The sequence below is a fragment of the Sander lucioperca genome, chromosome 8 (genome assembly GCF_008315115.2).
Source record: "Sander lucioperca isolate FBNREF2018 chromosome 8, SLUC_FBN_1.2, whole genome shotgun sequence".
NCBI lineage: Eukaryota > Metazoa > Chordata > Actinopteri > Perciformes > Percidae > Sander > Sander lucioperca.
In genome coordinates this window covers 28,356,648-28,383,233 of record NC_050180.1, presented here as the reverse complement: position 1 = coordinate 28,383,233, position 26,586 = coordinate 28,356,648, and the positions used below count along the sequence as shown (strand labels likewise).

The 26,586-nt window shown below is 42.2% G+C and overlaps 1 protein-coding gene across 3 annotated transcripts; it reads right to left on the bottom strand.

Annotated features, from left to right (window-relative positions):
• Positions 1–55: 55 nt before the first annotated feature.
• Positions 56–26,359, bottom strand: atm (ATM serine/threonine kinase). Of its 3 annotated transcripts, none has more exons than XM_036004484.1 (63): positions 26,180–26,355; positions 25,775–26,014; positions 25,533–25,651; positions 24,883–25,025; positions 24,503–24,667; positions 24,154–24,319; positions 23,751–23,989; positions 23,005–23,174; positions 22,670–22,848; positions 21,710–22,081; positions 21,387–21,590; positions 20,960–21,061; positions 20,573–20,804; positions 20,352–20,483; positions 20,088–20,213; positions 19,810–19,899; positions 19,486–19,672; positions 18,940–19,133; positions 18,775–18,854; positions 18,500–18,655; positions 18,092–18,167; positions 17,538–17,680; positions 17,274–17,391; positions 16,996–17,166; positions 16,566–16,741; positions 16,193–16,436; positions 15,569–15,684; positions 15,265–15,391; positions 14,938–15,137; positions 14,655–14,829; positions 14,107–14,265; positions 13,810–13,942; positions 13,612–13,707; positions 13,349–13,520; positions 13,091–13,232; positions 12,745–12,921; positions 12,340–12,517; positions 12,115–12,220; positions 11,760–11,918; positions 11,359–11,467; positions 10,954–11,042; positions 10,737–10,839; positions 9,360–9,508; positions 9,119–9,223; positions 8,892–9,011; positions 8,470–8,704; positions 8,199–8,369; positions 7,835–7,954; positions 6,884–7,101; positions 6,530–6,737; positions 6,300–6,425; positions 5,936–6,076; positions 5,546–5,684; positions 5,223–5,305; positions 4,585–4,725; positions 3,500–3,616; positions 3,120–3,269; positions 2,790–2,955; positions 2,397–2,483; positions 1,959–2,073; positions 1,492–1,555; positions 1,246–1,388; positions 56–1,079 (listed from the first exon to the last, which is right to left on the bottom strand). In XM_036004484.1, the coding sequence occupies exons 2-63, from the start codon at positions 25,844–25,846 to the stop codon at positions 899–901; spliced, it is 9,276 nt and encodes a 3,091-aa protein (XP_035860377.1). In that variant the 5' UTR covers positions 25,847–26,014; positions 26,180–26,355; the 3' UTR covers positions 56–898. The 3 variants fall into 3 exon arrangements, with proteins under 3 accessions (XP_035860377.1, XP_031146731.1, XP_035860378.1); XM_031290871.2 differs by having other exon boundaries at positions 25,775–25,903; XM_036004485.1 differs by lacking the exons at positions 56–1,079; positions 1,246–1,388; positions 1,492–1,555 and having other exon boundaries at positions 1,955–2,073; positions 25,775–25,903; positions 26,180–26,359.
• Positions 26,360–26,586: the final 227 nt, after the last annotated feature.

Genomic DNA, 26,586 nt, shown 5'->3' with positions numbered 1-26,586 from the left:
TACTGCTGTTTGTTTGATTTATTTATTGATACAGAAATCATGTTAAAGGGCAGAGTTTTTTTAAAGAACAAGCAAGTAATATAAAGTAGAATAAAGTTGCTGTTAAACAGTTGAAATCTGTACACATATACATTGCTCTAGAGATACTCTATAAGCTTTACAGCATGACATAATATTCACTCATTTTAATAGTAAAAGAACTGAACTAATAAACAGCTGAACTGAAACAAACCACCGCTGGATAAGGCATATCATACATTCTTAAGGCATGTATTCAAGGTAAAAAGCTTTGGGTATTCATTGGTAAAACTTAATAACGTCATACAACAGTCAACAGCATGAAAACATTCACAGCCTATGGGCTAACATACAGAAACAATCTCACCTTCACATATACATGTCAGGCTCTTCCCTTTCAGCACCACAGTTTATTGGTCTTTTTAAATTCCTTCAGGATTTTGTGATTAACAGATTACTGCAGCAAACAAAATGGGAATTTTATGGTTTGTGTTGCAAGAACTATTGCATGCAATCTGCCAAACTGACTATGTTCTGTTAAAGTGCAAAGGTAAGCAGAAATTAATAATTTAAAGAAAGAACTGTTGTTGATCTGTTGGTGTTTTGTCTGAAAATGGATGCAATAGAAGATTCCTGTTATTGAAGATAATCAAAAGCGGAATAAATAAGTAACCAAGGAACTTGTTTCACCATGTTTATATTCTGAAGCTCATTTGCATAGCGTCTGTCCACTAAACTATGTGTTGATTATATGCCTTCAATAATAGACAAAAACAGCATTATTTTTTTGCAGGGTAAAATCTGTTGCTATCCAGAAATGTCCATACACTTGTTGACGGAAGCAGGGACTTAACCAGCTCGATTGTACCTTCTCTCAGGTCTATACCCAGGCCTGCCAGCCTGGGAAGAGTCTGCTGAGGTTTTTGGGGTCCATGGCTTGTTGGATGAGCAGGTTGACCTGCCCCCCCACACTGAGCACCGTGCCCTCCTCCACCCCCTTTAGCTTCTCCTGTAGCCTCAGCAGCACCCGCTCCGCCACTTTGTTGAAGCTCTGGCTGTCACTGCAGGAGGAAGAGTATGAGGTGATGAGCAGAGCTTTAAGAGTTAGAAACACTTCTACAACATCACTGGAAGGGCTCTCATCTTGGAATCAAAAGATTCAAAACCAGTTCTCATCATCATCATCATCATCATCATCATCATCATCATTATCATCTACTGTAGCACCTGGATTTACGGTGGTTGTCTATGTCATCTCCCCCCATGGTGGAGCTGAGCGTTGCGTTGAGCTCCTGCTGTTCGTCATGCTGCAGGTAGAAGGCCTTCAATGGATTCATGGTCCAGTCGAACAAAGGGTCATACAGCAGCACCTGAACAGCACATTAACACATAGACACACACAAAGGCAATGTGGTAAAAGAAATGCCCGGGATTTATTCAAGTGTTTGTGTGTGGGTTGTCCCGTGTTCTTACCTCTACAATAGTCAGTAGAGCTTCTTGAGAGCTCCTCATCACCTCCATAGTCTTCTCACAACATCTGAGCCGAGAAAACAGGTGAAGTTCATTCATTTTCTATATTTAGAGTGTCTTTGAAGGCACCACAAACCAAACTGTTTTATGACTGATTTTTTTACACTGTAAAGAAGAATCAAATAGTGGCTGACTGGAAGGTATGAAACCAATCTTAAAATGTATGGCATGTTTTGGAAAATAGTCAGGAATGTCTAGTGTGTACTTTGTAGTTAATTAGTACTTAGGTTTGTAGTTAACTAGTTATGTAGTTAATGGGCTAAAGGTTTCATGACAAATGAACCTTCCTATGATGGAAAGAAACACCATGTTGAAAACATTCTCAGGTTCGACTTCCCATTAGTCTTTGTTTACAGATATTTAATGACATTTTTGATCATATCAGAGAACAACCACGATCTCCTTCTCACCTCCTGAAAACCCCCTCCACTCCAGTGATGCCCATCCCGTCCACAATGTCTCTGGACAGTCTAAAGGGGACAGTCTCGGGGGTGGGGAGGATCTTCCCCTGCTCAAAGGCCACACCTAAAAACCAACAGCAATGGAAAGGAAACAGAGAAAGGGATGTGTTAGGATGCATGTTACACCATGTATTCACAATGTCTTGATCTTTGAATTTAGAGCTTTAAAGAGTTGCATTTTGTAGCAAGAGTCCATATATGATATATGATTTTGTTGATTGTAAGAGACTCGGATCAAACTCTTCCAGATGTTGAAATGACCTCCTGAAAAGTTACACAAGACTGCTTTGTGTTGCTTGAATTACAGCCAGCTCAGTGCAGTCAGCAGTCACCTTTTCTGAAATGAAGAGATGTTTGCATAGAAAAAACTAATGAGAATAATTTTACCTAAATCGATGTGCACCAGTTCAGCAGTCTGCTCATCAACCAGAATATTCTGGATGTGTCGGTCACCCAGGCCTACGATGTAGCTAACTGCAGGCACAAAACAGAAAAGTCGTGATTGATTGGTTGAATCTAAACTGGAGTGTATACAGAGGAAGTCAACAGGTCATCTACAATTTTTTAAATTCCCAATCCCAAGATGTGTGAAATAATCAAATGTGTAGGATCCGTTTACTGAGTTTATCATATATATTTAATTTAAAAATGGCTTTAATAACTGTAATAATGTGTTACGTATCCATGTCATAATTTATACCTATCTTAAGATGGCCTGAGAGGCAACCTGGTATGGAGCTGAATACAAGACCTGGGGTGAACATGCAGTACTGTCTGTACCTATAGAAGAGGTGGCCACACTGCGAGTGTAAGCCAGCCGTTTCTCCATCCACACTGCGGGGTCCAGGAATCTTTCCATGCAGAAATACCTGAAGACCGGCCTGAAGTTCTTGCACACCTCGCTGTAGGCCTGGAGCTTCTCATCAAACGCCAGCTTCTGAGCCTCCTGCAGTTCAATCAATTAAATACAAAGACGGATAAAACACTGAAATTCAGAACAGTACCCGCGATGAGCAAACTGAGACAGCTGTGGTTTATTAGAGACAAATCCCTCAGTAATTGTGTATGACTGCGTTTTCCATAACAGCGCTGAATATGCCCGAGCAGTACCATCATCTTCCTGCGGCAGGCAAGGTTGGTCCAGTCCCGGGGTCTGAAGCGTTTGTGGGCTCCTTTATTGGGATCCACCAGAAACTCCCCAATAGGCACTGTGCCAGAACACCACTCTAACACACCGCTACGCTGTGAGAACGGCACCACCTGGAATGAAGTAGACTAAAAGTAGGTGATGCAAGTATAAGTGTTTTTTATCTTGAACTGCTTTGATGGTTTCTTTAAAGAAAATATGGGAATTACAAGTCGATGACACAAAGATCAAAGGCAATATGCAACAGAACAACCTAGTCCTTATTCATAAATCTCTTTGAATTAAATAACAAAGGAATAAATACAAGATCAAGTGAAAAAAATGATTAAATAATGTGTGTAACCTTGTATCGTCTGATGTTGAGCTTCCTCTTGCGAGTGTCCGTGTTGCGCTGCAGCAGCATGGAGCACATGCTAAAAACCTGCTGCATCACTGCATCCTGCCGCAGGTCGTCCTGACCCTGTTCACACCGAGAAGGCAAAGGTCACTGGAGAACATAGAATGTACCACAGCACCCAGGAACACTGAGAAGCTCATTTTGAGCCTCAGTTGAATTCTGTGTTCTCAAAATGTAAAAATCACAGCGATGGCATATTAATCTATTTAATGAAGTTAAAGATCGGAAAAACTGTTATTTCACCATGACTCTCCCAAGTATCGAAGTGGTGAAAAGAAAAGAACTGTTAAAGTTAAAGTTAGAAGTGAGCGGGTCCCCCGTCAAGGCTGATCAGACTTTAATTATACCTGACAGCAGCTTAAGCTTCAAAGAGAGGGGATTTGTTTAGTGAATAACACACACATACCCAACAGAGAAAAAAATGTCTTTGCACATGTTTGTAGCTCAACCTCACTTATGTCAGGGAATCAAAGGCATACTTCTGACATTGTCCGAAGTTTCCCTTTTACAGATGTAGCACACAACAAAAGATTGTCCGTGTTTGGTTGAGGCGAGGAGTGGCGCTGGGTAGAGCGTGCAGGAGGCAGGACATGATGTGGCGGTCACGTAGCCGGTTCGTAATATGGTCATAAACAACCCAGTCTCTTGTCGCCCTTACAGACAGAAGATCCCGAGTCTCGTCGTCTCTCCAGTTAAACATTTTGGGTGCTGTCTTAGTGGAAATGACCTTTTTTCTTCACCCTCTCACCATTAGGTTTGTTTTTTTCCGCTTTCAGCTGGCCACATGATAGAAACGTTGTCAACACGCCCACTTGCTTGCTGTGAATTCTCCAGACATTGATACTCTATTCACACATGGGCTCAATTGGAAATTACACAGACTTTGTACTAGGGAACTGGCAGCTTGATGTCCGATCCAACTGACATTTGCGTTCTCACATACAGCTCTGTCAGATAATGTCTAGATCATTTTAGGTTTGCAGTGCATGTGTGGAACAGGCACACATTAGACACACACACACGTCACTTACCTTGACCAGTTGTCTCCTGCTCTTGCCGTCAGAGCCGACACAGTCAATGATCTTGGGCAGGTTGACTCCTCCAGCCAGGTGATACTGGGGCAAGAAGGACCTGACAGTCACCAGGTTGTCATAGCAACCAGATGGATCCACCTATTTGCATGAAACAACACTTGTTATCTCACAAAACAGTTGTTAAAAGATATTGTCCTAAAAAATAAAATATTGAAATGCACATCATCGATGGAGCTGGTTTGGTCTGGAGGAGTTTTTTTGTTGTACTGTTGTTTAACATGTGGGACAGGAAACAAATGATCAAACACTGATTTGATATCACAAGAAGGGAAGTTCAAATTTAAGGTTTGAGATGTCTGTAAGTGTCATGAGTGATTTACTGCCAACAATGTTCAAGCAACTCGAACAGAAAATCTAAGATCTATTTTTTCACATGAACAAAAATAAATTAAAAAAAGGGAAATCTTCACATTATTTGACATTCAACTAGAATATCAGCCAAATAAAATCCACTGGGTCAATTGAATTAAATCAAATCAATCCCATCGTTCCTTGTAAAACTTAATAGGAACTCCCTAGCATCCGTAAATATTTGAGTAAGTGAATGAAAATTGAGAAGTTTGATCACCTCTCACCTTGATTTCCATTGTGGGGATGACAACCTCATTCAGGTCTTTGATTTGCATGATGGGCTGATCAGCAGGGATGGGAATAGCCTCTACAATAAAACAAGGACACAAAGGATGACTTAGCAGCTAGACATATACAGTAATACACACATTCAGGGGTAAGGAAAAGAGAGGCGTCCTTCCCCCAATTTTACTCTAATCAAACAGAAATAAAGTATGTAGGATCAATGTTTGAATTTCTTGACATTTAAAAGGACAGAAAGCCTTGAATCCTTGAAATGCCATCCGCTGTGTTTATATAAGTACATCACTGTGCTCTGACTACTCACTCTTCTCTGTCTTGTGTTTGCTGGCGTCCATATAAGCCAGAGTTATGTAGGCATCACACAAACGCTCGATCCCTCGGATCATCTCGCCTCTCTTTTTCCTGATCGCACTGATGATCTTCCGGGCCACATCGGAGCGCTCCTGCAAGAAAAAGAAAAAATTCACGTGTAAAAATAGAACTGATGGTGTTAAAAAAAAAGCTCTGCAGAGAATTAATTTGGAAAGGTGGGTGAAGGACAAGGGTGCATTTTCTACTTCAAAACAAGACTGGTATAGAATAAAACTAGTGTAGAATAAAACTAATGGCTACATAAACCTTGGAGGAGCCTCACTTTTCTTTGTATTCCAACATCATGAATATGTGCAACGGAGAATTATCTAATAAGTCTCACCAGGTCAAATGGTGAGGGCTGCCGGGGAGCGCTCTTAGACAGCCGGGTCTTGCAAAAGTTTTCGTCTTTGTTGGCATTCACCAGGGCGAGGATGATGAAGAGTGTGTGGTGAGGGTGCTCCAGAGACGCTCGGTAGATCAGCTGTGAGGAGAGAAAACAGCAGGTTTTCTTTTTATAATTCCATTATATGCATCAAGCTAAAATATTGTGTTTGCTACAAAGTTGGGTTTTCTCAGGAATTGAGGGACACTGGTTGGACTAATTCTGCAGATACACGAAAGTCATCATTGAGAAAAGTCAGCTGTAGATGGCTGCCAATAAAATACAGCTGTTAATGTGTATTAATAAAAAAAAATTGCATTACATCGATGAGAACATCATGGAAGCCCGTGTCCTCAGTGATGCCAGTTACCATCTTGGTTCCCATGCGAGCTGCCAGCTGATACATGAGAGGCAGAAACTTGTAGGAAGGAATCTGCTTCACCCCTTTCTGGAACACAAAATAAGTGAAATCTTAAGCATCGAGCTTCCATCTTACAGAGTGGCTTTTATCCCAAACTTAAATGCAAAGCAATTTGGGTGTGTTTTACCAACCTTCATCATGACGTTTATGGCCTTAACGTCGGCATTCTCCAGCCAGAGTGAAGCCAGGCGGAACACCCAGGTGTCGTGCTCCTCACCTTGCTCCAGACACTGGATGTAATTCTCCACCGCCTTACACAGGAAACGCTGTCTGTCTGCCTGCAGGTTGGACAGGGCCTTCTCATCCAGCTCTAGCTCTCTCTGCACCTTTATTGTGTACCTGTGAAGTCAAAAAGAAGAGCACATCTAAAATGTTAAGTCTCTTAACGGAAAGGATCCGCCGTGTAGCAAAAAACTGTGTTTTTAAAAATTGTGATTTAAACAAGTAAAAAAAACAAAAAAACAAGTAGATGTTTTATCACAGACCTGTTGGACGTCACTTTACGCTCCTTCATCAAGTCCACTTCTTCTTTGGCCTTCTCCAGCAGCGCCTGCTTGTTCTCAAACTCAGAGGAATTCATGTATTTGTCGATGCTCTGGTACTGAGCGTCAGAGAAGCGGGCCAGTGACAGGAAGGCCTCAGTCCGCTGACTCTGCAGCCTGGAGTCCTGAACTCCTGATTCCTGCTCGATCACCTCCACGGCCTGAGAGAACAGCACATGAGAGACTTTTACAGCAGTGAAAAAAAATGAGGTAAAGGTGTCAATGCAAAAATGTAAAAACTGTGGGCTACTACTTCCACTAGAAGCACTTAAAAAGCTCAAGAAATATCACTACAAAAAAAGGTTGGATGGCAATGTATAGAGACACACTGGTACAGGCAAACACAAACACGCACATGAATAATTTTATTTTGTCCATATGAATCTGCCATAGCCCGAGGGCATAAAATGTAAACTCACAGAAGTTTAATATTTATGTCTTTGGGCCTGCTCCTAATTTATCTGGACATAAATAATTAAGGTCTGTATATAAGAGTGTGGGTGGTCAGACACTGCCTGGCTGATGGGTAATAACTCATTCAGTTCTCTGAGGGAGGCCTGCTGCGTGTGTACGAATATGTGTTACAGAGATTCAATAAGTTACATGTATTAGGTATTTTGAGACCTTTTAGTTTCCTGTCTGCCTGATTTTGCCACTCACATGAACATGAAATAAAAGGTCTTGGCAGAAAATAGTTCTGCACTGAAGCTGATTTTTATTTAAGCACTGACAAAACTATTTTTAAATCTGTACAACCCCTTTCATGACATCTAATGAGTTTGTATGAAAACAGTTATGTTTTGCTGTTGTCCTAAGCAGATATCCCTTAACATATAAGTCATACAACAAGGCTTGCCCATTAAATAGGGTCATTATCTTTTAGCTTCCTCTTACCCTCTCCAGGTACTTCTCCAGTATTACTCCGGGGCTTTCCAGGCAGGTCTCAGCCAGCCAGTTACCACACAGCCTGAGGCACTCGGTGTAGACCGGGACCAGAGCAGGATTCAAGTCCACCTAACCAACAAAAAACAAAACTTCTTGTAAGTGTTGATTTTACTTAATTGTATTGTTCCGATGCATGATGATGAAGTTAGTCATGTTCATAAACTGCTCAATCTCACTGCGTTACATGTGTTATAATGTGGAAAATAGCCTCAGGGGATAGCATTATAACATTTAAGTATGTTCCATAATTAAAGTAAGGTTTCTGATACAACACAGGTGATACATATCTTCTAAAGCTGTGTTTGTGTCTGACCTTTTCTTCAAGGTTGCGTATCATCTCTCTTAGCAGGCCCAGCGCCAGTCCCTGCTCTCCTTTTGCCCAGAACACCTGGGCTTCTTCCAGTTGCCATGACAACACAGGGGATGATGCCCAGGACCCTCCACCACCATGCTGCTTCATCTGGAAGACTGCCCGCTCTGCCAGCTGGACAGGAATCACAACACTGTGAGCATTTTGTAGTTAACCGTGCTGATCATATTCACTTAGAAAATAAAAGACACACACACACACACTCAGATGCTACCTGTGTATTCCCAGCCTTGCGAGCCAACCGGCAGAGCTCCATGAGGTGGTCACTGAGCACAGAGCTAAGGTACTGGGTGCTGTCTGGGTTTCCCACCGTGGACATCAGGGTGTGCTGGGCCACAGAGCGGACAGCCAGAATGGGCTCCACCAAAGCAAAGTCACTGTCAGCGAGCAGCTGGGAGTGCTGTCGCCACTGGCTGCAAACTTCCGTCAGAGTCCCATCTGAGAAGGGCCTGATATTAAAAAGTACATAAAACAAATATACTGTATATTAGGGTAACGCTTCTAAAAAATTCACTGCAGTAGACATCTCCATCAGCACAACCCAAGATGACAGGAAACAAATAAACCCGCAAGACTCTTTTCCTGTGTTAATGACTATGTTGTATGTTGTTACGAATGTTTTACTGCTAATGTCACCTAGAAAAGAGCTGTTTAACACTCTCCAGCTCCCTGATGCTCTGCAGGTTTCTGAGAGCCGGGTACAGAGAAGACACAGCCTCTAGACTGCCTCTGCACAGCTCCTCCACATCTGCACCCCTGTGAAAGCACACAAGCACATAGATTGGTGAATTATTTTACAAGTGGAGAACTGAAGTAAGAGTTCAAAATTGAAATTCCAAGAGTGTCCTAAATGTCTACTATACCTGGCCTGTTTCATAGTTTCATCAAATATGGAGAACTCTTTGTCCCTCAGCGCTTGCAGGGAACAAAACACTGATTCGTGGAAGCCTGGTTTGGATTTCTCACTCCTGATACAACAAATTAGATTTGGAGGAAAATGTAATAAGTGAGAGATTGCCTCTGATTCTCTGATGGGTTACAGTTGTGTTTTGTGTAGCAGGCACCGCGCTCTCAGCTATGCGTTTATGTCCCCCTTCGCCTCACCTCTCCAACAGCTCACAGTCCCACTGTGTGTTCCTCCAGGCGGCTTGGAAGCGAAGCTCTCTCAGCTCGGCTCCCCACTCCACCCCTTCACTCTCCAGACCCCTCATGTAGGTGGCAAGGATGCTGCACAGACCAAAGTTCTGCAGGCCCTGTTGGTGCAAACATTACAACTGAAGAGGCTGAACTACACTGCATTAATACTTGATATAATTAACAAACTATGGGACGCGGACCGGCACCGGGCCGTGGAGGAATGCTGGGCCGGGAATCCCCAAATACATAAAATAAATCTTTAGAGTTATTGATGAATACATAACGGTGCATGGGCTGCTGTGGGACCGCTGTATTAGAGTCTGCACAGAGAGGATGACAGGGAGGCACGCTGGTGCCGAATGTTTTGATTGTACCCCCGAATGTAATTTTAAATCTAGGTAATACAAAGTTTAGGTGTGCAATAATATTGCTACATTTTGTTTAAAGTTCCCATGACGTGACGTTTACGGTCTATGGTTCAGGCTCAAACACACAGAGCTCTGAAGCAGACCCGTCCGTCGTTTTGTGTCCACTCTCTGTAAAAATAGAGGTGAGCAGCGCGGCTGGTAAGTGTAGCAACTTCAGTTAATTCTAGTGGACTCGCTCTGCTGTGGGCAGTGATGCGTTGCATCCATGCTCTACCTCCGATGAAGAGCAGCATACAGCCACTTCTCACGTCTCTTTGTCAGAGACCAGAGACCCAAATGGGCCTCTGTGTCTGTCAGACGGTCTGAATGAGATACTACTATATCAGCGGAGAAATAACATGCACAGCAGACTATATTACAACTCTCCAAATCTCGGAGAACACAGATGGGAGGAGTTATATTTTTAATGTGCACAAAGTTTTAAACATGAGCAGAAGTCTTGCTGAAACACATCTGAGCTATCCAGGGGTTTATGTATGATTCACATGAATAAGTGCCATGTGCACATTTAAAGAGGTTACTTCCCCAACAAAAGACGCAAAAGAGGAGGGAAGAGTAAATTAGGCCTACATGTGTGTTGACTCTGTCTCACAAAATCTGGAAACAAAACCTATGCAATTGGGTTGCCAGGCCAGATGTGACTGGTCCAGATGTTTGTACCAGCTCACCAGGGGGGCAGATACTGGGAAACTTTGGGCCACTATTGTGCTTTTCTAACCTCTGTGCATCTCTAAATGTAAGTGTAAATAATTCATTAAATGTTCATAAAATGAACAAATAGTCTTTCCTTTTCCCAAAAAATTACGTAAGTGGGGCACAGAGGATGAGGGCCAAACATTACTGGGCCTTGGCGCAAAAAAGGTTTGAGAAAGGCTGTCATATAACACATCAGAATCTAACTTTCTTATTATTTTACCTCCACAATTCCCACTTGTCGAGTGACTTCAGGCAGAGCAGAGTGAAGGTCGTATGAAGTCAGGGCCTTCCCCCACATAGCCTCATGTTCATAGGTTCGAATCCTATAAATTAATGTGACAAAACAACCTTTTGTAGTTCTGATAATGACTGAACACTGCAGGTAAGAAGTGATAATGTGAAGGGATGCAGGTCTCATTAATCAACATATTGATTACCTTGTCAGCGGACTGGTCATCGTCTCCCCGCCGCAGCCATACAGACTATCAGGCTCTCCGATGCTGCGATACACCTCAATCAGCAGCTCCTACAAATAGTAAGAGAGAGTCGTACACAGAACGAATGAAATAATTATTTTAATACACATGACAGAATGACCGAATAAACTATTTTACAGCCATTTATATTGTTGTGCCCAACCCCTGTACTTTACAATGCATGTTGAGCTTTGGTGAATAATTTGAGTTTGAAGTTGGTGGTCATTACACTACACATCAAACTGTAACTGTTACTTCCAGGGGGACATTTTTCAGAAATACGTTTTTACATCAAGGAGAAATCTGAATGAGCAATTGCTTTTTATTGTTAATTTACAAAACAAAATTGTTACATAAGGAACTGACCTGTAGGCTGATATTAGTGTCCTCCCTACTCTTCTCAGTCAGGCTGGAGATGGTGAAGTTCTGGCTGTTCTCTTCAAAATTTATCTTACGTGTCACTCTGGACTTGGTTCTGCAGATTTGGTAAATACATGGATAAAAAAAAAAAAAAGGAGAATTGGATAAAACTCTCAAAACACAAAAATTGATCTAGATTTAGTTTTTCTATTATAACCCAGATTAAAAAAAAACATTAAAACTGCAAAAAAAAGGAAAAAAATTATATACATATTGTTTAAAGCACGTAGAATACACATTTAACATGTAGTAAAAGTTAACTTAAAATAATATGTAAATGTCTTAATCCGACACATAACTAGACATTAATTAAAATCCCATGTTTAAAAGTTAAACTCTCTGCATACCTTCGACTGTCCTCCATGTTAGCTTTGATCTTGTCCACATAGATCTCAGTGTACAGCAGAGCGGTGAAATGTGCTGAGCAGGACTGAGCAGCTTTGGCCACCTCCAGATAGTTCAGCTCCAGCCAGAAGTTTGAGTCGCACACTGTGCCACAGGAGTTGCTGGAAGAAGGATACAGTGTTTATTTCAAAGACACTCCACACACTGCGTGTCATTTTACATGCACCTACATTAGCGGAGACACATCTTGCCGTAGCATGAGCAAATCAGGGAGAGAGCAGGTCCAAATAGAAAATGCAGAGTGCCTGAACAATAACTTTTATATAAAACAAATTTGATTACAATAACAGTGCAAACCTATCAGCGTCCAGTGGTCTCTGTTGGTGTCTCAGATAGTCAATAACAGCAAGCATGGTACGAAGTGAGGTCTTGTCGTACAAGCCCTGGCTGGCAGCGTCTGACTCTGTGAAGAATGATAAATGCTAATCACAAACAAAGAAAACCATACAGTTTACTGAATGTGAGTAGATGAAAAGACAGATAAATTATGATTATTATTATTTGCCATACTCTCAAACTTACCGGAGTCAGAGTTGAGAGGTGTGGCAGAACGACTGGAGGCCTGAGCGCTTCTGGAACAAAAGCTGAAGAAGTCCTGAATGTGGGAGGAGAGCAGCTCCCTCCACGAACCATTAGAGTCTTCCAGAAGGATGGAGTGGATGATGAGGGGCAGCAGCCTCTGACAGCAGTCCACCCTCACCTGGAGACAGACGGGGGAAATAAGGTGCGCTAAGATCTGGAGCTCTGCTATGTAACAAAATGTGGACCACAAATTCTACAAAATGCTCCAAAGCACAGACAGAAATTAAACACAATCCAAGATGTGGATACTTTTAGGCACACGGATCCACATGCAAACTGTGGATGTGTAGTAGACAGTCCAGTTATGAAGGGTAAGAGTTCTCAAGGTATCTTCCGTGTGCTCACCAGACACAATGGCCGTGACAGCAGCAGAGCTTCACTCCTGACTCCTCCGCTGTCGAGCAGGGCGGTGCACAGAGCCTTCAGCCAGGCTTTGTGGCTGCCCGCCTGCGGAATCCAAAACTCCTGACTCTCCAGCTTCTCCCTGGCCTCCGAACTCCCCTCAGCACTCACAGCTTCCCCCTAATCAGGAAGACACAGACGTTACATGTGCGTACACAAAAACACATTCATACTTGTATTTATAATATAAAAGTGTTTTTTAGAGCAGAGTGGTAAAAAAGTATTTGGGTTGATCTTTTTTTATTAATTAGTATACGTACATACTGTAAATACGACATCTGCAACCCACCTTTTTCTTGGCCTTTCTAAAAGGATTGAGGTAGGCCAGCATGGGGTCTCTGTTGTCTTTGTGTTGCTCCCAGAAGTCGACTCCAGACTGAGTGGCGAGGATGCTCATCACACACTGAGCGGCTGCCTGCCTCACCTCAATACTGGCACACAATAAAAGCACAGAACGCAATCAATACAAACACAAACCGCTTGCTCCTTCATAGTCATAGCCATGTACAACAAACTTTGGATTAATAAAATCTAGGGTTTAGTGTACCGCTGTTGAGTGAGTGCATCATTCATGCAGTTGAGGATGATGTAAAGACACTGCGACTCAGTGGAGGTGAAGAGAGACACAGCCTTTTCATAAAGGGGGTCTCTGCCATGAAGTAGGGCGATGGTGGAGAAATCCACAGGACCCAGTTCTCCCAGACAGCTGCCTGCTGCCTCTGCAGGAACAGATTTGTGTTAGTGATTAATGTGTCCATACATGGCCAAGAACACAGCTGCTGTCGCTATAGAAGTTATTGGATTTCATACCTAAAATGTTGGCTCCTCCCTGGTGGTTGACTGCTAGCTTACAGAGCTGCAGCAGACTGAGAACCAGCTTCACCAGCACACTGTCAGTGGGTTCAGCTGCAGGGAGGACAGCGAGAGACAGAACAAGCTCATTAGACATTTAACATGCCACAACTTTTGTTTATGCATAGACCTATGTTTCCACATCTGGCATTGTACCCTGGCACTCTTTGAGCAGCTCTCTGATCTGTCCCTTGTTGTCATGCAGCTGTCTGGTGAGCTCCTTCAGCCCCTCCAGTCTGGTCAGAGGTAAGGAGTCACAGGACGTCACTGACAGGAAGTGGGCTATCTCCTGTAAAAGGAAAACATGGAGGATGTAGGTCAGCAATGAAATTTAGTATTGTTCCTTTTCCTTGATAACTATGACCCACCCCTCGATTTACTGAAGAATCAGAACTACATATGCATTAAAAAAAATACAAGATAGTAATACTTGGATATTAGTTAGGCCATTACCTGTCTCAGTGTAAAGGTCCCAGTGTTATGTTTGAGCTTATGCTGTACAGACCGCAGCTCTCTGAATTCAGGGAGGTCAGGAAAAGGTTCCAACCTGCTGATGGCTCCTTTTAACTTCTGTTGATTTTCTATCACGAGAAACTGCAACAGACTAAGCACCTAGAGGGCCAGAGAGGAAAGGAGGCAGACATTTCTCACAAACAGTTCAAAATGCAAAACAATAATAAATGTCTTAAGGGGAGCTTGATAAGTGAAAAACAGTACTACCCTGAAATCTAATTTTTATTTTTTTATTTGTGTTTTTTTAAGTAAATGTTTTGCACTTTGCTTTGGATGTAAAAAAAAAAAGTCTCTAAAATGGTAAGATATTTAGAAAAATGTTTATTCAAGGGCCCAAATGTCCACTTGTGAAGGAAGTGGGCGCTTTTGTCCACAGCAGTGTTGCATAACTGCTTCTTAAATGCAGAATTTTGTTGCATTGGTCTCCATTCATTAATAATTACATATAATTGATATTGAACTTACAAAACAGAATCCCTGTCACTTACCTGCTGTGAGATGGTGGGCCGACTGGACACCAGAGCTGTGAGAGTCCCAGTGATGACCTGTAGGTGGCAATCTAGAGCATCATCACAGAACTGCAGAGCTGCCCGACACACAGCGTTCAACAGGTCACAGCACAGGGAGAGGCTTCGGTTAGAAACCTCATCACAGTGAACTGGTCTGAGGGTGAGAGAAACACAGACCTTCTCAGGGAAGTGCATTGTTTGTGTCTACACAGCATGTGTGACACTGCATGTATGTTACCTGTGAGTATTTGTGTGCACCAACCTGCTGTTGATATGGTGAATGAGTGTGTAGATGATGTCTCTGAGGACAAAGGCCCAGGCTCCTCCCAGGCCGTCCTTCACCTCTCTGAGCAGCAGGCTGACAAACAGGTGATACATGAGGAGGATGCGATGGCGTTCATAGCTGTTGGTCGTCTCTGCTGCTCTTTCACACACCGCCAGCAGAATCCTCTGGATAGAAATCTATAGCACAAAGAAGGGACAACAATCAGGACAATAATATAGAACAGTAAAAACACAAACAGTAAAACAAGAAAGCAAAAAAAAAAAAAAAAGTAGTTCCACATCAGGGCCAACTCGACTGTCTTACCGGAGTTTTTGACAGAATGGCTACCAAAGTTTTGTGGTTTGCACTATGGCACATGCTGAGGTAGTCCAGTGTAGCTTTAATGACATAAGAGCTGAAGTATGGTGGGTTTGGTACAGGGTCCAGTTCCCTGAGGAGCATTAAACAGTTATTTAGTTATACTTTTTCTTTAAAAAAAATTGATTGATGGATAGACAATTATTAAAGCCCAGGGTGAAACTGGGGTTAACCAATACATGGATAAACAAATGAACAAATAAATAAAAAAGGACTAATAAAAAACATGGTAAGTTTTAACTACCATTACCCTGTAAAGCGTTTTAGGTCTCCTTTGTCCCCTTCAGCTCCACTTCCTTCATACAGAGTCATCAGCAGTTCCACCACTATGTCCGCCAGGTTACTGTGGATCAGGTTGTCAATTTGCTGCAGACACATGAAAAAAACATGGGAACAGATGTGTAGCACAGTCAATTCAATTTGCCATTCAATTAATGGATATTTTTTAATCATACGTGGCACATACTGCACACACTCATTTGACCCTGGGATCCTGTATAACCTTTTGTACAGATCTCAGAACAGACAAAGACCAGTTTAGCAACCGTTTTAGACTGGGGCAACACATTCTGAAAATGTAAGACACATGAGAAAAATGTGCAAAAGGTTTCTGACAAATGCCATGTTACAGAACATTATGGAAACCTCACAATAGTCACACGTCTCTGTCCTTTTGCACTTCAGATGTACCTTATACTTTCTTTCTTACTTTAGATAAGTGTACTATATGTCCACATCTGGTCCAACAATGAAATGTACTTGTTTTCCTTGTTGTCTCTTTCACGGTTTTAAAAAGTGAATTATTGTCATGAAGCTGCATAGAATAAGAAATCTAATTCCCAGATGTAGGCTGATGTTAAACAGCTGTGCTTACCTGTTTGCCCAGACAGTTGGCATCTTTGAGCAGGTCGTACACTTTGTGGGCCTTCTCTCTCTGCTGTGCGACCTGTGACTCCTGGCCAGGCAAGGCAAAGTATGGCAGGATGTTGACCATGATCTTGGGAAAACAGTTGGCCAATAACTCTTTCCAGTCCTTCTCAAGATACCTGCCAATAGACTTCACCTGCTCAAAGTCATCGAGGAAGACCAGGTGAGGGATCAAGACCTGGTAGGAAGACCTTCAAGGGCACACACGATGTGGGATTTTAATATCAACCATTCCTTCATAGTGTTTTACTTAATGTCATATCATTGGATCATGGATTTGTGTGACATAAAAGGAAAATAATAGAAGTTTAGTTCCTCACTTATAGAAATCTTTGACTGTGTCGTGGTCTAGGAGGGTGTAGGGAAAAGATCCAAGAGTGTAGCGATCATCAGACTGTCTCTGCGCGAGCCACTCAGCTACCAAGTAGTACAGGTGAGAACTGACAAGTGTTTTCCCGCTCCTGTAGCCCAGCGCTCTGGATACACTGCACAACATCTGTAACAAAAAGAAGGACAGAAACAGTTCATCTTACTCTGCTCTTTCTCTACTTTGTTGTTTTATAGGGAAAAGGGCAAGATTTTGCTAACTTTTTAGGGCATACAGTGATGCATAAAAATAAGCTCTAACTGAAAAACAAAAGATCACTCAAGTATCAGATTAGTTATGCAAGTAAGATTTATTTTATTTTTAAAATGTAAACGTTATTTTTTATTCAATTTCCACAATGCACAGGGCCCAGAAATCATTACCTTTTTGATGAGCTGTTCCTCTATATTGTTCTCCTTGTAGGACTGGAAGAGGGCAAACAGAGACTGTTTTTCACAGACTGGGCTACAACACAGCACAACAGACAAACTCTTCAACAGGGTGGCCTTGCGGTTAAACGACTCGTCGCGCTGGTCCTCTGAAGAGCTGCTTCTCTATGGATGATCACAGAGACACAAGAAGCATTAGGAAAACAAACAGAGGTGGAAAACGCATGCATAATGAACTATTCCTGATTTATGACAACACCTAATGAACTTACTTGGAGCTTCATTCCTTCCTGAGCCTTCAGGTAAACATTCTCAAAAGCCGCCTGCTGGTGTTTAAGCGGCAGCATGTTTCTCTTATCTGGATGCTCTGGTCTTAGCTCCAGAAACAACCTTGAGACGCAGGAGAATAATGGTGACAATCAGCTCCATGATTTACCATGTTGAGATGTAATGTGACATCTATTGTGTAATGTACATTTTACTTTTTATAAAATGTACCCTTCCTGACACATTATCAGTCCCCGGCTAAAACGTACCTCTCCACTGACATGGCTACCAGCATGCGGACTTGGTGGTGGGCATCTGCGAGGTGAGATGGAAGGATGACAGATACTGGGCGATCTTCTTCTCCGTCAGGCCCTCTGATACTTAAGAATGCCCACTTACAACACGGGTCAGCCTGTCAGAGGGGAGAGAAGTCAAAAACACAAAAAGAGGTGCTGCTAATAAAATTAATAGATTGATTTTTAACTGAAACCTAAAGAGAATATACAGAATAGTTGAGAAGAGGGTGAAGGTTTGTGGTACATTTTTTATTCTCCAGTCTTGAGTGTTAAGATATCGACTGAAAGTGTTGTTCTGAAACAATTCAGGCACCTAAAATACTGAAAGCAGCTTTAATCTTTTGACTAAAAAAACAAACAAACTAGTCAATAAAGAAACCAGTTTTATTTTAATAAACTACCACAAGGTGTCTGGCTTATATCATTCATTCAGAATCAGATATAAAAGAAAGAAATACAAGATTTCATTGTGCAGATACATACAATAACTTTGCAATAGTATTGCCTAAACCTCTGTGATAGCTCACCTCCAGCAAGGCAACCAGACATCTCACTAAAGCAGCTCGTACAGCTGCCATGCATTTGCCTGTTTGGCTCAGGAAACTGAAACACAGCATAGTGATTGAGTTAATAAGGGAAACTAAATGAACTACAAGTTGCAGACAGATTATGACTGAGATAGACATGAACAGAAAACCGTGATTCATGTTTTCAAAGTCTAATACTGTAGCCCTTTCATCAAAGTTTAATTAAAATAACTTTTAGAAAAGACTTTGCTTTTCTGTGACAACCAGAGGACACATATTTTACACTTGATCCTCCTCCTTCAAAGACTGAAGGCTCCTTGCCACAGACAGAGGCTTCATTTTAGGGACATAATCTCTTACAGACCAACCCTGCATCTGTTTATATTGTAAAAAAAATACACAGCTAACCAGAATCCCGACACCACTTTTAGCAGAGATCCCTGAACATGTCTCATCTCCTCTGGCACGTGGTGGGTTTTCCCGAGGCTCTTGATGGAGGGTAACAAACCCAGCAGAACAGCAGCACAGATCTCTTGGTCCTGACGGTACAGAGAACACAGGTCCCTGTAAACACAGCATAACACACAGGTGAAATACATTAAACGTGATTAGATTTTTTAAAGACAGAAATGGATGCATTATAAGAGCAAACATTCATTTGTGTTACAGAAAGATTTCCCTACGCTAGAGGACGAAGCAGTGAATCAAATTCCTCCGGAGAGAGCGAGTCCTCAGCAGGAAGCTTCTTCAACAGGACGAGATACTGGAAGAGAACCAGATATTAGTGTTCATCAGCTGAACCATCATTGCCACAGCAACCATGACGCTCCACAGCAGCTGCTACCCACCATGTTGAGGTGCAGGGCTTTGTTAAAGTCCATCTGCTCAACCAACTGCAGCAGCCTGCGTCGCACATCCTGCGGTTTAAAAAGTAGACCGTGGACGGGCTGGATGGAGCCACACTCACACAGGAACTCCAAGACTGCAAGGAGAGCCAGGTCCTGTTGGACCAGATAATCGTCGGCTAACAGACTTCTTGCACCTGACGGAGGAAAGAACCAAGATTCTTTTACCTGTTATCCACTGACAGGAAGATCAGCAACTAACAACCCAACAACAAATCATAGTTTTTTTTTTTCCCCAACTACTTCTGCTATATGTAAGCAGACTTGGAACTACATGTATTAACACACTGTATTCCTCTTACAAGTGAAATTCCACCTTTGTTTACCATATAATATTTATAACAGATGCTCAATGTATGGTGTAATTTAGTGGACACTCTTTTCAGAAAATGGTCCAATTTGTGTGGTACTTGTATCTGCATAAATTATACAAAATATTTATAATCCAAGGAAAGGCACTTATTTGAAGAGCAAAGGATCCCTCCCTACCTGGCCCACAGGAAGTGTCACTGTTGTCTCCCTTCTGTCTGTGGGTCCCATTGGTGCTGCTGTGGGACTCTTCGCCCTCATCGAACAAGTCAATGTCGTCTCCTTGTTGAGTTCTGGTCACGTCCCAGTCATCATCCATATGATCGTCTTCATCCACAACACTGACTCTCTTAGAAACACTGCTTAACTGAAGAGATGAGAGGAAGTGAGACTAATTCAGCACATCAGCTCTGTGCTTGAAAATAAGGATTTTCCTGTTTTATCCTCAGCCTACAAGCATCTTGATTGTACTATATTTATAGTATATATGTATATGTCACTTACCAACAGTTTGCAGATCTCAGCTAGTTCACTGAGGAGACTGGCCGGCAGAATCATAATGAACAGACTGGAGGAGATAGGATGAATATTATCCTGCAGAAAAAAGGACAAAAAGATGAACTAACTCAAATTCATTTTGAATGTGTGAGTGCGTGCAAGGACTGCAGAGAATGGTTGGCCTGGTGTCTGGTTCAGACTTAATGTCTGGATTGTCCATACATTGTTAATTGTTAATCTAACTGCTGTATTATTTCAGCTTATGCATGTTGTCATGATGTCACCTTGTTTTTTCTGCTGGCTGACTGTGTGCAGAGCTTCATGACGGATCTCAGTGTGCTCATGGTTCCTTCCTCTGTCATCTTCACTTTCACACTGGAAACAAAACCGCTGAAGTCCTGAGCCAGGGCCTGGTAATAAAAACACACCAACAACCTTAAATTCTTCTATGCTTTGACGTAATGTTTTTATTTTATTTTTAAGAGGCTGGGACGAATAATCACCAAAGGATGTAATGACAACTCTACTGCAATGCATCTGAATGATACCTTGGCTTTAGTGAAGAGCTGTGAGCGGCAGGCCTCCTCCTCAGTCAGAAACCCAGCGGACACGTAACTTGCTAGAACACCAGTCAGCAGACTGAAACAGCGCACCAGACACTCTGGAGGAGTGGACTGAGACTGTGGTAGTGGGAATCAGAACAAATACCACTTGGTCACTGTGATGACTACACAGACACATAAACACACAAGTATTAACTTCCACTCACATCAGGAGAGTAGCAGTTGAGCAAGTTGTCAGCCACACAAAGCAGGGATTGCTCCAACTTCTTTCTGAGGCAGGGGACGGCTGTAAATTGGCCTCCAGATGAAGCCGTCGTCACTGACTCGTCAGTCTTTTGCGTCGCTGAGTGCAGCGCGTTGAAGCTGAACTGCAAGTAAAGCCTCTCGATCTCTTCCAGGTCTTTGGCTTTGGATGAGGTTTGTTCTTGAAAAAAGGCACTGAAAAAAAGTAATTGGCAGCTAAACGATTTCTATTCCAAAGTGGCAATTGACACTTGTATTGTGCAAAAAGGGGGTGAAAGGGGGTGGATTCGTCATCATGTCTATGATTTTGGTACTCTGTACAGTGTGTGAGACTTGTTAATTTCCCTCACCTTTCCATTCCTTTAGTACCCAGCAGAAACTTCAGGCCAGTTCTTGTGTCTTTCAAGGTCAGGGAGACCAGGATGTTTGCTATTAGATTGAAAGGAAAGTCTCTGCACACAAGATCAAAATGAAGCATACATTTACAGACCGTTATCGTAAAATCAAAGAAAAATAGATGCATCTTAACAAAGAGAACAGTTTTGAAAAAGGAAAATGTAATTCACATTTGGAGCTAAGGTTTTCTGTTTCTATACATGCAGTGTATCCCCTGGAGAACCTCAGTCTGTAACTGTAGCAACCCATCATTTAACCATTATGGCAGATAGTCTAAAGATATTACAATTTACAGCATTAAATAAGCAAGAACTGAACCAGGATACAATTATCTACAGTCAAAGTCTGATAGTTAACATGGAAAAACAACACAGCACCAACCTGCAAATGATAGGGTGAGGTCTGGAGCTATCCTCCATCTCCTCGCTCTGATCCGTCATCAGCAGCCAGGATATGAGGGTCTCCTTCAGGTTAGGTGAGGCAGATCCCTCTGTGACCCCCACATAGTCCCAGCCTGAGCTGGAGATGATACTTTTAGGGGCCGAACACTTTAGTAGGGCCTGGGCTAGACAGAGAGCACCACCCCTGTGGATAGAGAGAAAAAAGGGCTACTTAATGCAAACACAAAAACACACACATTGATCATAATGATTTTTAGTATTAACAAATTAAACATTATACATTGAGAAATGGCAGAGACTCACGTAGATGGTTTACATGCTGATCCAGAGAAGAGCTTCCAGAATTCTCTGTCCATATTGATCAGTCCACCGTGGACAATGGAGCTAAGCAGGTCTAGGCTGAGGGCCTCTGTTTGTGGTGAGCTGACCCCTCGCAGTGCCAGGGTCCACACCCGACCCCACATCCGGGCCAGCTCCGTCCTGTGGACTTGGGCTCTTTCTGGGCAGCGGGCCTGGCACTGGGCCACCTCCCTCAGACAACGCAGCACGTACGGCCCCCTCTCTCCTCTCCGCTGCTCTGCCAGGAGCTGGTACAACACTGACAGCAGTGGGATTACCTCCTGGCTGGGCACCATGGACGGGTACTTAAAGGTCAGCACTGCAGTGATCTGCAGCCTGAGAGGAGAAAAGAGGGTTTGAATATCTTTACATGACGCTTGATCTTGAGTGAGAACTATCAGAGAAACAACAGGCTACTTTGTGTGTTTTTCTACCACAAATTAAAAAATAATCTAAACCCCAAGAATATAAATGTATTGATTTTGCTATACTACAGGCAAAAAGGAGTATAGCTCTCATCTGGAAGAAAATGGAGGCACCTACAATTGGTGCTTGGATCAAGAATATGGAGCAATGTACTATATCTAAATCTAATTTCCTTGCGGGAGTCATCCCAAAAGGATCAATAAAGAGAAGTCTATATGTCCATGGAGAGACTGACATATATACAGTATATATTGAGAGGCAAATTGGGGGTGTATGAGAAAATCTGGAGACCATTTGACCGGTTTGTAAAAGAAGACATAGGGGAGCTGCAACTGTGATACTGTCTTATAATTTGCTTTTAGATTTTTGATTGCTGTAGTACGGCAGAAGTTGCGAGAGCGATTTTGTTGTGGGCTTAATAATCTAAGCAGCCATACTTAGTACTAACTTATTTACCTTCAAAATGTTCTTATATTAATTGGATTGTGATTTTCATACCATGGTATGACATCAAAGTCATTATGCTGAGGCTGCAGATGGTCCCGGAGGACCTCCCAGCCTAGTTCGATGCGCCGTCGCTTGCTGGCTGCTCCATTGGTGGGACTGCCCATGTGGGTGGCTCTGAGGGAGGTCTGGGTCACCTCCAATACATGGGTGTCATTGTTATCACTGAACAGCTACATGCAGGTAACACAAGATGGAGAAAATAATATTGTCAAGACAGATGTACAGCATGTTATATTAGCTAAATTGGCTGTACAATTGCATAAATATTAACATTAAAATGAAATTGTGATTTTCTGTATGCATACTTGAGACTTGATCTGTATTACCTGATGACAGATGTCAGCTGTGAGCTCAATGAGATTGTCTTTGACAGCAATGTGTCGTGTCCCTGTGACGTACTTCCCTCTGCTGCCTATCTGGCTAATTTCTCTGATTAAGGCGTCATACAGGTTGTACAGCAGACTCCGCCACCTGGTCCAGTCCTCAGCATGAGCACCTAAAATATGAGAGAGGGGGACTAGTTAATGGTTGTTTGTTTAAGGTCATACTTGTGGTTTAAATGTTTTAGTTCATTAACTTTGAAATAATGAGTTTTCCAAAGCAAACCACCTGTTCAGCCACTGGTTTTCAATAATTTCATGGTATAAAATTGTATTTTATGGTTAGTTTTAGTTTGTTCAGTTAGTTTAGAAATTTGCAAAGATTGCTTGATATTGGAGTTCCTGAGTACTGGAATCTTACCTTGGTGGTGCAATTTGAACTTTAAAGATGAAATTACTCACAGCAAGTTGGTGAAACTGTATATTAAATTTAATTGTATTCATAGTCACAAATCATAACAGAATATCTCAGGACACTTTCCAGATAGAGTAGGTCTAGAGTCTAGACCACACTCATAATTTACAGAGACACAACAATTTCCCCAAGAGCAAGCATTTGGTGCGATGGCGGCAACGATATGGAACTATACATAACCCACAATAAAGCCTGTCTACCATACTACAGACAACCAAATATATCACATACACTAGAAACAAAACTGTTTCAAAGAAAAAAGAAAAGGTCAATGTACCTGTATCCTGTGTCTTGGCTCCTTTGGGGTGGTGAACACAAATCTGCAGGTTAAAGAACTCCACAATCTCCTCTTTGAGAGCAGCGCTGGGCCTCATATCCGCCCAGACATACAGTATAGAAGGAAGAAGCTCCTCTCCCAGGTGACACACCCTCATCCGACAGTTCATGGCCGCAGATCTCAAGAAGATGTTGAGACCAGAGACAAGGTGCTCCAAAACAGTCAAGTGTTTCTCCTGCCTAACAGGATCACAGAAAAAAGAAAACAAGAAGTACATCTATTTATTTAGCTGGTGTACATTATGTTCACAGTAAATCATGATGGATTTTCAAGATAGCACCAACATTGTGTTGAGTGGAATTATTAGATCCAGTCAATTTAAAATGTTGGTTAAAGTCTTCACCTGGCATTTAGCAGTGCTTTGGAGAAGAAGCTGAACAGATAGTCGTTGAATCCGTCAGTCTGCATGCAGCAGCCCTGCACCACCGTGTGGATCACCCTGCTCACCAAAACACGGTTGATGGACTTGGATGAAGTGTTGAACAAGTTGCAGTACAAGTCCAAAATATCTAAGGATCACAAATATAAACAAAGGGGATTCAGTAAACGGATTAAACTAGTTGGTAATACAATATCAGACAACAGTAATAACGCTGTGTAATGCAAAACAACAAATAAAATTAGTGCTAATGAAATTTTGCTAAAAATCATTTATCTAAAATACATGTAATTGAAATGAATATCCCACGGACTGTGCCACTGCTGTGGAGGGATGTCACACCAGTACTTGCGGACAGAGAGGATGTCCTTTAAAAGGAGGCTGCTATAATCTTCTCCATAGGCTGAACAGCTGTATGAATTCTGCAGGACGTCCATCACATGTTTCAGCATCTCACTGCACTTTAGACGAGGCCCGCCTGCAGACAGAGAGACACTGTAACTGTAATCCCAACAATATGTTTAACTCCTCAAAATTGTTGCTGTTTTCTACTCAGATGAATGAGTCACGTGAAGTAGAGAAAGCTATTAACTAAAATGTCGAACAAAACACCCTTGTTATATGACAATCATTTCACCTAAACTGCATTGTACTGTAACCCACTAATGGATCTCGCAAAGACAGGGTCCTTACGTTTGTTTGCGTAGCGAATGAAGTATTTGATCAAGCTGCACATTTCAGCCATCTTCTTTCGCCGTGTGGCCAGCGTAGTTGCTGTGACAGATTTGCTTGATTGCATGCTTTCTGTCTCCTTCTGGACATAACGCTGCAGAAATCTGACATTGGGGAAAAAACAGAATAGAAAGTGCTTATTTATCAAGCTATTGCCTCTAAAAGATAACTGAACCCAATAAAACCCAAACTATTGAAAACACAATTTACAGGTATCTTCCACAACATGGAATAAGAACATTCTTGTGGAACAAGTTGGAATAAATCAGAAATTCTAAATATAAAACCAATCATATTTACTGTGTTGTTAAGTACAGTAGGTCAAATTTCTATTTGATTACACTGCGGGCACAGTAAGGTTCCCAGAAGTCAGCTAGTATTCATTTGTGAGTGATGCAGAGAAACAAAAGTAAAACTAAACTGATAAGATGGAAACAAAGGCATATAGTCTTGGCATGCAAGGTACAACGAATTAACACCACAGTTGCAAGCTCAAGTAAAGATTTGCAGTGTGCATAAAATCACACTGAAGATAGACATGACTGGTATTATACTGGATAACTGTATATGCATTTTTGTTGCACATGCACAATTATGCAAATTCCGATTACCTGAAAACAGCATCCCATGTGAGTTGCTTGGAGCCTTTAGCTTTAGGTCCAGATGTACGATCCAACTCCTGCACAACCTCTGAAGCTCGAATTAGTCGTCTGAAGCGTTCAGCTTCTTTCTGGAGGCAGGAAGAGAGGGGACAGCTATCAAAGTGTAGGATTTACACTTCACCTACTGGTTGGCTTGGTGCAATGCATCCAATTTCATTGTGTATACGCAGTTTATATGCAGGTGTGATTACCTTCCTCTCTGTAGCTTTATCATTCTCCAGCCCCTTGCAGCAGACCAGGAGTTCATGAAGAGCCAGACTCATTTTGCTTAACAGTGGATGAGTGCGCAGCTTTCATCAATGTAGATTCGACTATTCTACCTGCCAGGGCAGGATGTTGACAAGAGAGGATGTTGTCATTCGTCCACATTATGCATACACTGAAGTGACTTACAGTAGCATAGCTCTCTTCTCCAAAGCACTCCTGACAAACTTGACATGAGATGAAAAATAAAATACATACCAGTTAACCTAAATACAGCAAACCACTCTATATTCAGTCTGGCCTTGTAGACGAGCCACTTTGGCAACACAACATTGCAAGACTAGTTTTGAATTCGATTCACAAACGTCCATTCAAACACTCTGTTCACTGACCTCTGATGGCCGTACTGATTGTAGATACGGCGCTGTCACGCACTGAGATGCAGTTAACTAAGGTGCTACGCTACTGGGGTAGCTTGCTGGGGTTAATGTGCTCCTGACAACTTTGCCATCTTGACGTGCATTAACAGACACGCACGCACACTCAGTCCACGCAGGAAATTCCCGCCCCAGCATCAGCAGCCTAAAGGCCATATCACTTCCTGGTCATGGCTAGAACCGAGTGTGTCCGGTCACTTTGGTGCCAACATTAAAACAAATTTATTGTTTAGTCGCCCGCAATGTTATTAAAGTGATAAATTGCATGTATTAGAAATGCAAGATCTACTACACGCATATATATGTTTAAAGCAGCCTGTAGAGTGTAGTGGAGTTTGACGTTTCGGATTGGACTACAACTA